The 15,457-nt window shown below is 41.7% G+C and overlaps 1 protein-coding gene across 6 annotated transcripts in view; it reads left to right on the top strand.

Annotated features, from left to right (window-relative positions):
* BIN1 (bridging integrator 1) overlaps window positions 1-15,457 on the top strand; it is a 112,358-nt gene that overhangs the window by 53,798 nt on the left and 43,103 nt on the right. For all 6 annotated transcript variants that reach the window (XM_083153662.1, XM_083153660.1, XM_083153666.1 and 3 more), the window contains exons 3-6: window positions 9,752-9,806; window positions 10,454-10,548; window positions 12,665-12,760; window positions 13,362-13,469. In XM_083153662.1, coding sequence (XP_083009788.1) covers window positions 9,752-9,806; window positions 10,454-10,548; window positions 12,665-12,760; window positions 13,362-13,469 — 354 coding nt within the window. The remainder of the gene's footprint in view (window positions 1-9,751; window positions 9,807-10,453; window positions 10,549-12,664; window positions 12,761-13,361; window positions 13,470-15,457) is intronic.

Below are 15,457 nucleotides of genomic sequence, written 5' to 3'. Positions count from 1 at the left end.
CTCCACAGGTAAGTACCCACATGAGAAGCAAGAAAACGGCAAAAGATGGATAAGTAAATAATCCACTGGGTAATCTTTAATGGATGAAATGATCCTTTACACTGACCTGTATTACAGGCCCTATATGCCCGTAAAGGTATCTTTTCAATAAAAGAAGTGCACGCTCACCTTTAAAATGGTGCCCTATTTTCACCAAAAGTTTTCTTTGCTCCCAGGTCCATGGGTTATCAGTGATGAACCATCAGTCCAGACTCCAATCGCAAGCTAAAAATTATATTATTCCAAATGTCCATACAGTAAAAATTTCATAAAAACGCGGATTAAAAATTCAAATAAAAAAGGAAGGCTCCCAACAATCCATTCACCTTCCGAATTTTCCACCTTGGGACACTCACCTTCTCTCCAGACCCGGGCGAGCGAAAGTGTTAGAGGTGATGGGATTGTTGGGTGCATTCCTCTTTTTATTTGAATTTTTAATCTGCATTTTTATGAAATTTTTACTGTATGGACATTTGGAATAAAATCATTTTTTTAGCTTGTGATCGAGTCTGGACAGATGGTTTATTACTGATAATCTGTTGACCTGGGAGCAAAGAAACCTTTAGTCGTCAATTCCATCTGACAGACCCCTTGCCTACACAGCCGTGGTTATTTCTCTCCATCCAATCTGGTGAGATAAGGGAAGTATAGACAGCGGCATCAAGACTGCCTAAACGTGTGTCCGTTCCCAGCTGCGAGTGAGCGGACTACCTACAGACGCAGTTAAAGTGAGCTGGTCTCACACTGCGGTCTGTCTACTGTATCAGCAGCCGCTGTCTACGTTATACGCTATTCCCTTTTGCACACAACAAAACACCGGAGACTGTGCCGGTATTTACATCAAGGAAATTGGATATGGACCCTGGATATCACAAATTTAAAGGTATTATGCAACTTTAAACATATAACTGGTTCAAATGAATATACCTTATCCATTGTGATCATAATATCTGGATATTTGTCGCTGAGAAATTGAAGCCATTTATGAGTCTCTAAGGAGCCCTATGAAAGGAAGTTATTCTTTATTATCAGTCTAACTGCAGAAATAAAGGGTGGCCACCCCTTCCTTCCCACTACCTTCAGTGTCTCTTAGATATTGTTATTATAGATTGTTTATTTTATTATGGTATTATATGTGTATTTTTTATGAAATATATTAATAAATCATTATTGGTTTTTACCAATTAAAAGCTTCACATGTGCGCTTTCTTAGAAGTGGGTCTAGTCTAAGAATTGTGTAGAAAGGAGTGTTACTAGTGCCACACATGCGCTCTCTAAATATTTCTTGATATTTATTTAGATTTTCTTCCTTTTTTTGGGGGGGGGGGGGGGGGGATTGCAGAAAACTCCCCATTTGAGAGCAGCAGGTGTCACACTTCTCTTAATCTTTAACTTCAAATTGAAATTTTTGTTAGATTCTGTGCGCCCGATTCTGGTTCTCCAGTTCTTTCTCATTTGGTGTGATAAGTGGGCGTGTGTTTAAATATATCACACGTCACTGCTTTTGAAACATCGGTGAGGGGAATAGGGAATAGGGGATCCAGTCTGTATATTCATGTGGGCACTTACCTGTGGAGAAACATCCATCCAATGAAAGAGGAGTGAACATCATGTCTAAATTTAGACACCTTTTTGGTTGTTGTATATGCTTGGAGGTGGGGTTGGTATCCCTATGTGGTGCAGCTGTCTTTTTTTTTTTTTTTTGGCATGGCTACACTTTAACTAAAAAATGTTTTTGTTTCCTCTGAGAGATGAAACTGGGGCTTTAAGGGGCGTGGAGCCATAATCCCTTTCTACATTACATTCCTAGCAAGCGTATGTTTAACATCTGCAACGGATATCATAGGCATAAGTGATGATCGTGTGTGTGTGTGTGTGTATGTGTTTTATATAAATATTTATTTGTGTGTATATGCATATTCTATGCAGCTGATGGCTCCCTTGATTCACCTTTCAAATATAATGAAATCCGAACAAAGCAGGGCAGATTTAGTTCAGTAAAATATTCATACTTATTTATTCTATCTCTTTAATGCCAGAGCTTTAATTAATGTATACAGGGTGAGATGTACTTGAAAAGTGATAAAATGGAGTGATAAACCTCCAACCAATCAGCTTCTACATGACATTTTTCAAAAACAGTCTGTGACATAGCAGTTAGGAGCTGATTGGCTGGTCATTTATCACTCTACATTTTATCACTTTTCAAGCTTAGTACAGCCAGCCCTCAATGTATTCAAACATCTCTTGCTATTTTACCTTTGATATAACAGGCAACTGGACTGAGCTTTGTCTGTGTGTGAGTGGGGGTGTGGGGGGATCTGGCTGTTAGGATTTCTCCATACAGGAAGCGGGTTTGTGTCTTCTCAGATGAAAACATCCTTCAGGGCAGTAACGTAGAAATGACTCAGTCTCTAAAAACACAGACAAGATGCTGAGCATGGCATTACAAGGAGACGCGGTCTCCATGGTGCAAAACCTGCTGAATAAAACTAAAATACACTCCAGATGAAAACCTAGAAAGAGTGACTGCAATAATAAAGACATCAGAGTCATCTGGTAAAAGTGCTGAAAATGAAGTCTGGTCCTTTGTGATCTTTGGTTAAAATACTGAATATTGACTTGATGATTTCACAACATCCTGTGCTGGAGATGACTGCACGCCGCATGGAAAGTGATCATGTTGTGAAACCACTTTTACACAATATATTTATAAATCATTATTAGTTGCCAATGGAGATATCATTTTAATAGAGGGGCCAGAGACACTTTGTTCTAAGACTGTATAAGTTCAACGTAACTTCACAATTAGGGTTGATGGAAACAAATTATATTGTACCCTAAACACCACCCGGCAATAGACGGATGTTAATTGTTTTTATCAATTACCCCTTGCTGACGTTCATTATCACCCGCTTCATATCAATCATACACATGACTAGAATTCTACAAAATCCTTGACTTTGTGCAAGTGTACCTAGAAGAATTGATGCTATTTTAAAGGCAAAGGGTGGTCACACCAAATATTGATTTTTGATTTAGATTTCTCTTCAGTTCATTCACTTTGCATTTTGTTTATTGATAAAAATAAACCCTTAACACCTACTTTTTTTTAAAGAAGTCCTACTTTGCAGCATTTTCCCACACCTGCCTAAAGCTTTTGCACAGTACTGCGTATCTATATTATAAACCCCACATTAAATGGTTAGGATAGTGGAATCAACAAAGATCCTGTAGCAGCTACACATTGCACAAAGGCCCTTATTCTGATTGAGTCGGACGGCCAAAGTATTGTGTTTGCGCATGTGCAGAGGCGTTTCTGCGCATGTGCGTACGCCGCGCACGTATGAAAACAGCGTGAATTCCTTACAGAAAGCGATCGGTCGGAACAATCCGAGCAGGGTTGGAGAGGGGCATGAAGGGCTGTTTGGGCTCATTACCATATGTGTACGCCCCGCGTTTCATCGGCGTTCCCATGAAAACGCTGGGCGTACGTAATCCGGACGTGACACACATGTGGGGGGCGGACAGCTGACATAGCCGGATGCCAGCTGCCTGCCCATACGGAGAAATGTCCGAGTGGTCTGGAGCAGTCTGACCGCTCGGTCCATCATTTGATGGTCGGCGACCATCGGAGGATGGGCGAGGTTCCCACGGATGGGGGAGTTTTTTCACATGAAACATCCACTCGCGGTCCGTTCGCTCGGCGTCTTACCGCATTCGGACAGTGTGAGCGATCCATATGGTAGGCAGGGCTAACAACACTCGGTGGCCGTCTAAAAATACGCATTCGTCCGAGTCAACTAGAATAAGGGCCAAAGAGAGGTCATAGGTGGCTACAGAGATTAGGATTACCCTAACGCTGGTGGGTAGTTGATACCTATAGTCAGTAGCTGTAGTAGAAGTTAGTGGTGAACAGATGTTGGTAACCAGCAAGGGCACTGGGTGGTAATAAATGAATAATTTCACGTTTCATATTAAAGCTACAATACTATAATACTATTAAAGCTACAATACTACCTAAGCTAATTACTGTAGTTCTCTTCCCTGATCTCCCATGGACTGCTTTTTGCAGACATTTGTCCCTGGGCAACATGGTTAGTAACTCAGCCTCATCCAGAAACCTTTGGGGGTCTGGGATGTGCGAGTACCAATGGGAACCCTCCGATATCGAGATTATAATTTAACAATCTCACCCCCCTCCCACCACCACACCTCTTCTGCACCTACAGTATAAGTAGTATATTTAAAAAAAAAAAATAGGGGGTTCATGTGAAGATAAATGGTCATTATGAAACCCTAGCAGAACAAATATTAAAATGATGTTCCGCTTCTAGATGACTTTAATGCTTATGCCTTTGCTCACTTTACTGTATGGAATTCTATTGATATGAACAAAATGATGACAGTGGAAATGTCGAAAGACAGATATACTGTAGGGCAGTATTCAATGAGGCTGATTCGCCATGTTCTACGGCGAATGTGTGCTATTTTCATGCTCTAAGACAAATCTTTTTGTACTGAAAGTGAATCACCCTTTTCAGCATGCAGTATATGCCGACTGCGAACAGTGAATGACTGACAAATCGCTGTCTGATAGTCGCCGCAATTCGCTGCGGTTCTTCAATGGGTTTTCCAATGTGATTTGCCGTGAGTGTATTCAATGATCAGATGGCGAATTGCTTTCTAAGTGATTTTTTACCGTGTAGCAATCGCCATTTTTTTAAGGTGAACTGAACTGTGATCTTTTAAAATAAAGGTGTTTTTTTAAATTTTTATTTTTTTAATTAATATTTGGTGTAAATAAAAATCTGTATTTTTTTTTTTTCTGTGAAGGGGCATGATATTTTTTTAATGTGCTTACTGCACATGAATATAGATTTAATTATTTTTTTTTTTTTTTTTTTTTTACACAACAGCCAGCAGGGGGCCGGGAGCCATTCATTAGATATTCATATATTCACTTCACACTGATCCCGAGAAGGGAGAAGTGCAGCGGCTCCCTACCCGCATCCCCTGCCAGCTCCCCGGGGGGGCAGCTGCTGCTGCCTGTGTCCCCGGGAGCCCTCGCTGCACATCGCAATGATTCTCATTTAATGTTGACTTTATATGTAAAGCTGGGTATACACTTAAAGATATTTTTAACGATCTGCATGATAACGACACTGAACAATAATATTGCGCATTAAGGTGTGTACATGCAGTCAAATTTGCCTAGAACATCACCGACTCCATATTCGTTAGCGGGCCGAGTGACCTCACTGAACAATATTGTTAATGATATTGTTCAATGTGTATGGCCTACAGTAATCGATTGATTGGGTGCAGCGAATCGTACAGCATGTACCCAGCTTAGTCTGCAGTTAGTGTTTTTACAGTATTTTAGGATGATCCTTATTCTGAAACTTACCCTGTCTAAATTCTAACTGTTGAGATTTCATACCACACTCCCTTCACTGCCTTTTTTTTAATGTTTTTTTTTTTTTTTGTAAGTTTGTTACCGTCCTTGTACTAATTTTTTTTTTTTTTTCATAATGCCGATTTTAAATTTAGGCATACATTCCAATTACAATGGATGTAGTCTGATATGTCGCACCAGATACACAGCCACTGCGGAAAGGGTTGGGGCCCCTGGTGCAGGGTATGAGGCCTTAGGACAGGGCCTTGCATTGCAACTCCCTTTTTCATAATTTTGAGGGTGTTCCATAGTGCTCCCTGAGTACATGGGCAGACACCCTGCTCATCTCCACACACAGCATCCATTCCGGCTCCCCCATTGTGCCCCCCCCCCCCCCCCCACACACACAGGACACTCCAACAGCGGGAGAGTGTTCAATTAGCAAGATTGCCCAGCCGTAAGTGGGACAGTTGGGAGGAATAGACAAAGTCATAAAGGAAAAGAATTTCATGATACTGTATATGAAATTTATAAACCAGTTTACTTTTGTACCTTCCTATTTTTGGTTCTTTAAATATGAGCTGTTTTGTATTATTATTTTTTTATTGCTGCTTCTCATCTGCTATCTGGCATGAGTCATTTTGTTGAGGATGAAGCACAGATGCAGTCTCCAGCCCCACATCTGTAAACTGCAGTGTCTCCTGGTAAAAAAGGAAACAAACACATGGGAGTACATTGTGAGATTCCCACACACTTACCCATCACCCCCTGCTGCATTTTTTTTTTTTCCGTTACTCATGTTCTTGAACAAGTGTATACATTTAAGTCCTAACTCCACTTAGGCTGTGTTAAATTAAGAAAAGTGAATACAGCATTGGCAGAAATCATTAATAAGCCTGATCCCAAGGAATATCTCCTGCACCAAGTTGGTATAGGCTGTTTGAAGTACTTCCTGATGAAGGTGATGCCTACAAAACTGTCTCAGGATGCAGATAGAAGAGCCCTGCAACTGGCCCACTTTGTGCTGGAATCCGGAATTTGGGTCAACATGCAATAGGTTGACCATTATTGGTCAACACGCTTTAGGTTCATGTGGACAATAGGTTGACGCAAGCAAAAGTTAAAAATGTAGAAGTCAACACATGAAGTGTTAGGCTGCGCTGGGGGAGAGTTGGTTTTGTTGAGTGTAGTAGTAGTAGTTGTACATAGCAAACAAAAAAACAAGTTACTAGGTAACATACAGGGTGTGTGGATAAAATACAGCATAAATAGGGGTATAGCTGGTAGAAATTAAATCAGCATCAGTTTTGAAGTAGGTGTCGAAATTGTCGAGGAGACTGAAGATGAAGTAGAGGCAGGGAAGAACAGGACAGGTGAGGTAAAGAGGAAGGAGGGCCCTACTATAAGAGTTAACATACTAAAAGAAAGTGGGTGGACGAACGAAAAACAATAGGATAAGTAGGAACGGAGGCAGGATAGTAGGATCAAAAGAGGTTAGGAGGAGGGATAGGCTAGTCGAGAGAAGTGGGTTTTAAAGGGAGCGCTTAAAGGAGGTAAGGGAATCAGAAAGCCTGATGGGTGGCGGGAGGTTGTTCCAGTGCAGGGGGGCAGTGCGAGAGAAGTCTTGGACACGGGAGTGGGAGGAGGTGACTAGGTGAGAGGTCAGTCGGTGGTCAGCGATGGAGTAAAGAGGACAAGAGGGAGTATGGATAGAGATCAGTGAAGAGAGGTAAGGAGCAGTGGAGGAGGAGAGAGCCTTGTAGGTGGTGGTGAGGAGTTTAAAGAGAACTCGGAAAGGAATGGGGAGCCAGTGAAGAGATAGACAGAGGGGGGGAGGCGGAGGTAGAGCGGCGGGAGAGGAAAATAAGCATAACAGCAGCATTAAAAATGGATTGGAGAGGTGCGAGGCGGATGGATACTGGATAGAGGATATGAACCACCCATCCTAAGTGGCAGTGTATATTTCTGAGTTCAATAGAGCAAGACAATGGGCTAAAGAGCAGCAGAAGAAAGTCATATGGTGAAACAAAACCTCCTCAATGTCATGATCCGGTGTCTGAGAAACACTTTCTTACCTTCTAGGCTTGATCTGAAGTGCTATAGAAGGTCATGGTGCGGTAAACAGACTTCCAAGGCCCTGGCGCCTGGCCAGCATCTCCCATGGACATCTGGCAGTACTGATTATGTCACACTGGCACATACCACTCTGCCGCATGTCACAATCTCCGGCAGCGATTATCATGTCAAACTGTTCAACATGCTGCTTGGCCACGTCCTGCTATAATTAGCATCACTGATCATGTAACATTGGCACTTACCGCTAAGTTGCACTCTGCTACCTCTGACAGTATTTTGCAGTCTCCATCTTCATTACCAAAGTCACAAGATGCAGCCATGCTTCCTGCATGCTGAGTGTTCCTCTACTTCCCAAACATGGGCGTCACCATCTTGCCTACAGTCTCATGAAACTCAGCAGCCAACCGGGGAAATTTTTTGCAGACCTCAATTCTTTCCAGTCAATCAGCACCACCTATTCCCTACAAGGATGCTGGCAGAAAGCCAAGGAATAGTCAGTACAATCACTCCGATCCCAGCCAATCTATGTTATTGTTTGCTTCCAAGCTATACCTATTGGATTCTTCACCATCGACCCAACATTGGAGCTCCAGCCGATTTCCCTCTGCTGGAGTAGCTTAGAAGCTATGATGAATCAGTCTATATAGAGTCTTCCAAGCACCTCTGATTATCATCGGTTCAACATCACCACTACCTACTTGTCACCCGCTTCTACCAGTCACCATTCAGAGTACTCCATCGCTATACATCACCATTGTTGCACAAAACATCGGTAAGCTGTTGTCATCCCATTGGTGCTTGTGTTAGTGGAACTTACCTGAGCCTCCATGCTCACCTGCAGTGTTCCTAGTCCTATGTAACATACCATAAATGTTCATCAGAGACTTCTAGAACTGCATCCTCACATTCCTTTGCTCAAAGGATTCCTCCAGTTCCAGCCGGATCCAGTACGTTCGTTGGTTCTAGCCAACTCCTACCTGCACCCAGGTTCCAGTCCGTTCCAGTGCACCAAAGTACTACTCCACTGCCCAATACTCCTTTTATCCTAGCCACTCCTTCAGATGGACAATACCTCCTTGTCTGAGGTCCTCCCATTGATGTGGGTTAGACATAATGGAATCTAGCATTCCTAATATAAGCCAGCTCCTGAGTTTGATTCTTTGGCAGCACAAGTTCAACCTTTTTTAGGTATTACAATCCATATTCATGGCAAACTGACATGAGCACACAAGGCAGAACACGTAAAGATCTCTACTGCTCTTTTACTAGTGAATCGCTCTGGTGCTTCTGTTATTATCCTGCTCTGCAGAGTTTTCATCAGAATGCTTGTTGAAACGGGCTGCCTGGGCCACAGTTTAAAGTTACCATAGCAGTTAATTGATCTGCCATTGGTCATCTTTGTTTGCCTTTAAGTCCCAATCCTGGAATGGGAGCTTCTGCCCACCACTTTCCTTTGCTAATGATGCTTTTCCCATTCGTTACTGACAATACATTAGATTGCATAGCAAACACTAGCTAGTTGAGCTCTCTTGGTATCTGAAGCTGCTGCCAACTGTGTTTTCTATTACCTGTTATTTGTATAGCGCACTCATATTCCGCAGCGCTTTACAGAGAATATTTGGCCTTTCACATCAGTTCCTGCCCAATTGGAGTTTACAATCTATATTCCCTACCAGAAATGCTCACCAACAATTGCCCCTCCTACAGAAGTAACCAGGTGCATCTTACAACCAGAATTCTAGGCAATTCAACGTCTGTCTATCTACAGTATCTATCATATGATCCTGTTACTGTTGGGATGTTGCATAATTAACACATATACAATATATTGGTAGTCCTTGCTTTCAATATATTTGGCATCCATCATTTGCCCAGGTATCTAACCTTTTACAGATTTTCCAATATTGTGCTTCATATTGTTATGATAAATGTATTTTAAAGCAATTGATCAAACAAAAAACAGTAATATTTTACATACAAATATGCAAATATAAATATGTAATATGTGTATTTACCTTTTTTTTATTTTTTTTAAAACCTACTTTTATTATAAAAAAACTCAACGCTTTTGTGTTTGCAAATTAATTTATAATGACAGTATGGCCCTGTAGGTTTAAAGCTATACATTCATAGAGGTACTGTAATGTTTTTACTACTAAAATTGCATTTTTCAATCCTGAGTACATGCTGTAGACTGAGATAACCCTCTGACCTGTTTTCTATTTTATTTTATTACAGACCGAAGGCACCAAACTTCAAAAGGACCTCAGGACATATCTGTCTACTGTAAAAGGTAAATTGTCCAACACGTGGAAGTACTGTATACAGGTATATCCATATATTTGAGCACTGACATAATTTCATAATCTTGACTCTAAAGCCCCATACATGCTAGGTGATTTTTTCTTTTTGAACAATATCGCTCATAAAGGGCTTTTTAATCAATATCATTTACAATCTCACCTTGTATGTACGCTCCATATTGCTAAGGATGCACACTGCACCCATAGATGACTGTAGTATAGTAGGATGGTCGGCAGTTTGCAATACTGTATATTAGGAGGTCCAAAATAGAAATGAAGTGACCTTTCGGAATCCCTGCCCTGCATGTGTGTGTTTTTTTTTAAATTTATATATTCATCTGAGCGTTCGCTTATACCTGCTCTGAAGGCTTTAGGGTTGGCAGAGGATGGTAGGGAGCATTCCTGATGACTCATTACACTTCAAAGCCAGTGATGGGGAGCTCTATTATAAATGTATGTACTGATTGTTGTTTGATATGGGTGTACAAATGCAAACATCTGGATCTTATTTCTTGTCATTAAGTGAGGCTCTGTCAGCATTTCACATGTCTTCAATATCCCCTCTGCAAGTTGTGTACCAGCCCCAAGTTCAGCATTACGATAAATATAAGCAGAATCTCTCTCTGTTCCCTGACAGCTATGCACGATGCCTCCAAGAAGCTTACAGAGTGTCTGCAGGAAATCTATGAGCCAGAATGGCCGGGAAGAGAAGAGACTGATAGGATTGCAGAGGTGAGGATCTGGCTTTGTGCCTCCAGGTCTCTGTGACCATCCCCCAGCAACATTCCCAATTCCGTAAAACTGTTTGGAAAAGTGGAAATCACAGCTGTTTTGTGCTACTGTGTTAGGACTTCTTCTTGCAAACACTCTGCTTCTACTTAATCGCATTTCTCATAATATACTTCCTCTTTTTTTGTGCCGCTTACTATATTTAAAATTCTTGCCCAAAACCCGAGACTTATCTGTGTGATATCCTGTGCAGCAGGATAGATGTTCTATGAGCTGACTCTGCAGTCTTGCAGCATTACACAAAACAACTTGTTCATAATTGTATCAATCTGCAAAAAATGTATTGCAATAGACCTAGGAGGTTTTAATACATACTTGACTACTTACCGAGAATGGATGGGTGGTCCTCCCGGCCCCCTGAAATCCAGGCTGTCTTAACAGTATTGTAGGCCCCAAAACAATGCACTGGGGCTCCTTCCCACCCAGTAACAGGAATTTATGTTAAAAAAAATAATAATTATATATATATATATGTCCCCCCCCCCCCCCCCCCCTCCTGCAGTCATGCGCCATCTCTCCACTTGCTTCCATACACTGAATGGCTGTCGGCACTCTGATTGGTTGCGAACTACAGCCATTCACCACACCAGTATTCTCTACTGCCTCCAAAGAAGCTCAGGAGGCAGATGCTCAAAGGCCCCTATAATTCAAGGGCCCTTGGGCAGCTACCCATTTGTAAAGATGGCTCTTCCTGAAATGACAAGTCTCCTGGGTTTGAGGATCCCTTCCCTGCAGCCATGCCCCCTGTTTGACAATGCTAGTAACTTTGTCATTGAAAAGCGGGGAGCGTGGCTACACATCCTGCCACACCCCTTTCACCCATCCACCTTCCTCCCGATGAGCCAACCTAGCTGCTTTCCCGGAGCATAGACCAGAAGTCAGCAACTATGTATTAATACTGCATTCTGACACATGTAGTCCTGTACTCACATTTATACAGGAAATAACCCTAAAATTGTATTACTAGAATATCTATTTGACTTTGGAATTGAGATCAAAAGGGAACTGTTACTACTACACACTTATGTAACCACAAAATTCCTCCAGCACATCGTAATGGACTATAAAAGAGATCTAAATCCAACATGATTATAGTAATACATTTTTCAAACCGATTAATAAGCCACCAGCGTATTGTATTTCACAAATTGCCAATATGACACTACAATGACCAGCATACCTTCCAACTACTACTTCCAGAGCTTGACTGCAGGAACCTTCACCATTTTCCGCCAGACGCAGGGTTCTTGTGTGCATGTGTGTCTGTCAGTGCTGATTTTCACTGTTCCTAAAGTAGCATTGATAGGGCTCCCAGTGACAGCTGATCCTAATATTACATTGCATAAGTTATTATATATCCACCTCTGCTACTCGCAACACATTGGGTACTTACTTAGGGCCTTACAGCTCTCAATAGTAAAGATGATGAATAGGCCCTTGAATGAGAATGAGGTAAACATAATGGGCCAGATTCTCTAAGCTTCAAAAGTGGTAAAATAGAGAGTGATAAACAGACAGCCTATCAGCTCCTGCCTGCCATTTTTCAAATACAGTCTATGACATGGCAGATAGGAGCTGATTGGCTAGCTGTTTTTCACTCTCCATTTTATCACTTTTGAAGCTTAGAGAATCTGGCCCAAAATACGTAGCTTCCAGACCCCTACACCTCTGGAACAACAGACTCCACCTATGCAGCTTTTATGTGACCCCACTCATGGCTTTTGCAATTTGGACACAGAACCCATAAACTGAGGAAAACAAATTGCTTTGGAAAAAATTCAAACTGCAGAACAGTAACATGTTCCTTGTTCTAGGAATTTGGTCACGTTCTGTTTTAAGCGTTGTTGTTTTGATAATTAAATCCTGACTGTAAATAAAGTTAATGTACAACAGAAGTTCACGGAGATTCCATAAATGATTGTGGTATATTACAAAAACATCTGTTTTCATTGTTTTTGTTTGCAAAACACAATGTAAGGACTAATTGCTGTAGTTGCAAAACAGAATGGTGGACAATTACTAGAGAATTCTATTGCTCAATTTCTTATTTCTTTGACAGAACAATGACCTGTTATGGACTGACTATCACCAGAAGCTGGTAGACCAGGCTCTCCTGACAATGGACACTTACCTTGGGCAGTTCCCCGATATCAAGGTAAGTTGCTACGATTAGTTCTCTCTAGCACTGTGGAAGCATTGACTGGGATCACTAATCAATAGCCATTTTTTTTTTTTTTTAACAAATTCCTAAACCCTGAAACTAATTTCAGAATAGATCATTTCACATGTATGAATAGATCGGTCTTGCTTTGGAGTGTTTTTTTTATTTTTTTTTAACCTACTTCATGGTAATTGCAGACCTTTAGCCTGCTTAGCCATTTATGGGATTTATTTACTAAGATGAGCGTTCCATTGAAGATGGGATGTTGCTATGGGCAACCATCAGATCTTCTAGAAGGTGCTAAATAATGAAGTAGATTCTGATTGGTTGAAATGGGCAACGTCCCATCTTCAATAGAACTTCCATCTTACTAGATAAACCCTATGAATCCAATGCCATGATTCCGTTCACTGGGAACTAATGACCTCACAAGCATGACCCGATATAAAACATCGGATAACAGAGGTGATTTCTCGGTACCTGATGGGTGGAAGATGTAGCATCATACAGAATAATTCCGTCCACAGTCAACCAAGAAAAGAAAGAATCGTACATGCGCAACCGTATCACATTACGCTTTATTTCTTTATTCCAGTCACGTATTGCGAAACGGGGTAGAAAAATGGTGGATTTCGACAGTGCAAGACATCACTTTGAATCTCTTCAGAATGCAAAGAAAAAAGATGAAACCAAAATTACAAAGGTATGTCTGCCATGGTGCACTGGGCTCAATTGGTATGTCTAGCAAAGGTGTTTGTTCTTGTATACACCTTCAATATGTTATACATATAAAAGCAAATCTCTGTTTGGATTACAGTGAACTTCTGTTGTGTACACCATGTGCCATAGAGCCCTATTCATTGCTGCTACTGCACATGCGTGGCTCATCAATAAGCCTACAGTACATTTGCTTTGTGGCAAGTGCAGATGTGTGAGTTAATGGGACTTTACGGTGTAATTTCACATGCTGACCTGCTAGTGCTGGATATAAATATTTATTTGGAGTTGGTGATCTGGCGGGATGGCTCTAAAACATAGTGCCTTCTTGATAACTGACAGTATGGCTCTATAACACAGTGCCTTCCTGATAACTGGCCGGTTGGCTCTATAGCACCGTGTCCTACTGATAACTAGCTGGTTTGCTCTATAACACCGTGCCCCCCTGATAACTGGCAGGATGGCTCTATAACACAATGCCCTCCTGGTAACTGACCGGTTGGCTCTATAACACCGTGCCCCCCTGATAACTGGCAGGATGGCTCTATAACACAATGCCCTCCTGATAGCTGGCTGGTTGGCTCTATAACACCGTGCCCCCCTGATAACTGGCAGGTTGGCTCTATAACAGTGTCCCCTCTTATAGCTGGCTGGTTGGCTCTATAACACAATGCCCCCCTGATAACTGTCTGATTGGCTCTATAACACAGTGTCCCCTCTTATAGCTGGCAGGTTGGCTCTATAACACAATGCCCTACTGATAACTAGCTGGTTGGCTCTATAACACAGTGCCCCCCTGATAACTTGCAGGTTGGCTCTCCTGATACCTGGCCAGTTAGCTGTATAACAGTGCCCTACTGAGGTGCTTACCAATTTTACTGGGTTTTGCTGGCCCTCGTTTTAAGGACATCTCATTACATCAATTGTGATTGGATTGCTATTGGAAGATTGGGCTAGTTTTAGAGACACAGACACTATTCGGCCAGTTTAGAGAATTGGGGGAAGGGGGAAAGGGATTTATTTGGCTGTATCTGCTATCTCTTTATTATTCAATTTATGTGAAATGTATGTTTTTTCAATATATTGAAAAAAAAGGAGTGGTGCTACCCTTCTCTAATACATAGGTATACAAGAAAAAAGGGAGGGAACGGTAGAGAAAAAATGTGGGTGCACACTGCAGATAGCTTTATTAGGCGTCCAACTGATGCTAACAACCTCTGGGTTTTTTGCCCTGAGGAAGCCGGCATGGGCGGTGAAATGCGCATAGGCGCGTGAGATAGAATTGCTCTGAATACAGGAATATAACCTGAATAATGTTTAAAATATTTAATGTACTCCTTGTGTGTGGTGAATAAAATTACTGTTTGAAATCCCACTTACACGCTGGTACCGCATCACCAATACCAGGGAAAACGGTCAGCGTTCTCACACTGCACGTGGTGAGCGGCTGCAGTGTTAATTGTTATACCGCAGCGATCTCTATGTACATGTTATTGCGGAGACATACAATACAAGTAAACCACATCAAGTGGAATTAGGAACACACGCTGTCAATATTCAAAAGTGACTGTATGGCTGATTGTACGAAGCGGGGCTCAAAAGTGTATACCGTTAATAACGGACAGGGTGTGAGAGAGCCTGTCTGTCAATAACATCAATATCAGAGAAAATCACTAATGTTCTCAGACTTCACATGGTCAAACTGTGATAGTACTGAATAACATGATATAAAGGTTATCACCTACCCGTATATACACTAGAAGTGAAGCGAGCGCACCACAGAAAATCAAGAGAATAATATACAAATTGTATGAAGGGACACATAAATAACGATCGGTATGTGCCGCTAAGTTGTTGCTACACATAGTGGCTTAATGTAGTGGGGTTGTGATGTGAATGCAGCTCCGCACGCAATGCTCATTCATATGGCTGATAGTTCCCATTGAAGTGAATGTGAGGCAGGCGCTTGCCCAC

The sequence above is a fragment of the Crinia signifera genome, chromosome 7, assembly GCF_055691185.1.
Source record: "Crinia signifera chromosome 7, ASM5569118v1, whole genome shotgun sequence".
Taxonomy (NCBI): domain Eukaryota; kingdom Metazoa; phylum Chordata; class Amphibia; order Anura; family Myobatrachidae; genus Crinia; species Crinia signifera.
This window is presented reverse-complemented; position numbering and strand designations above follow the sequence as displayed.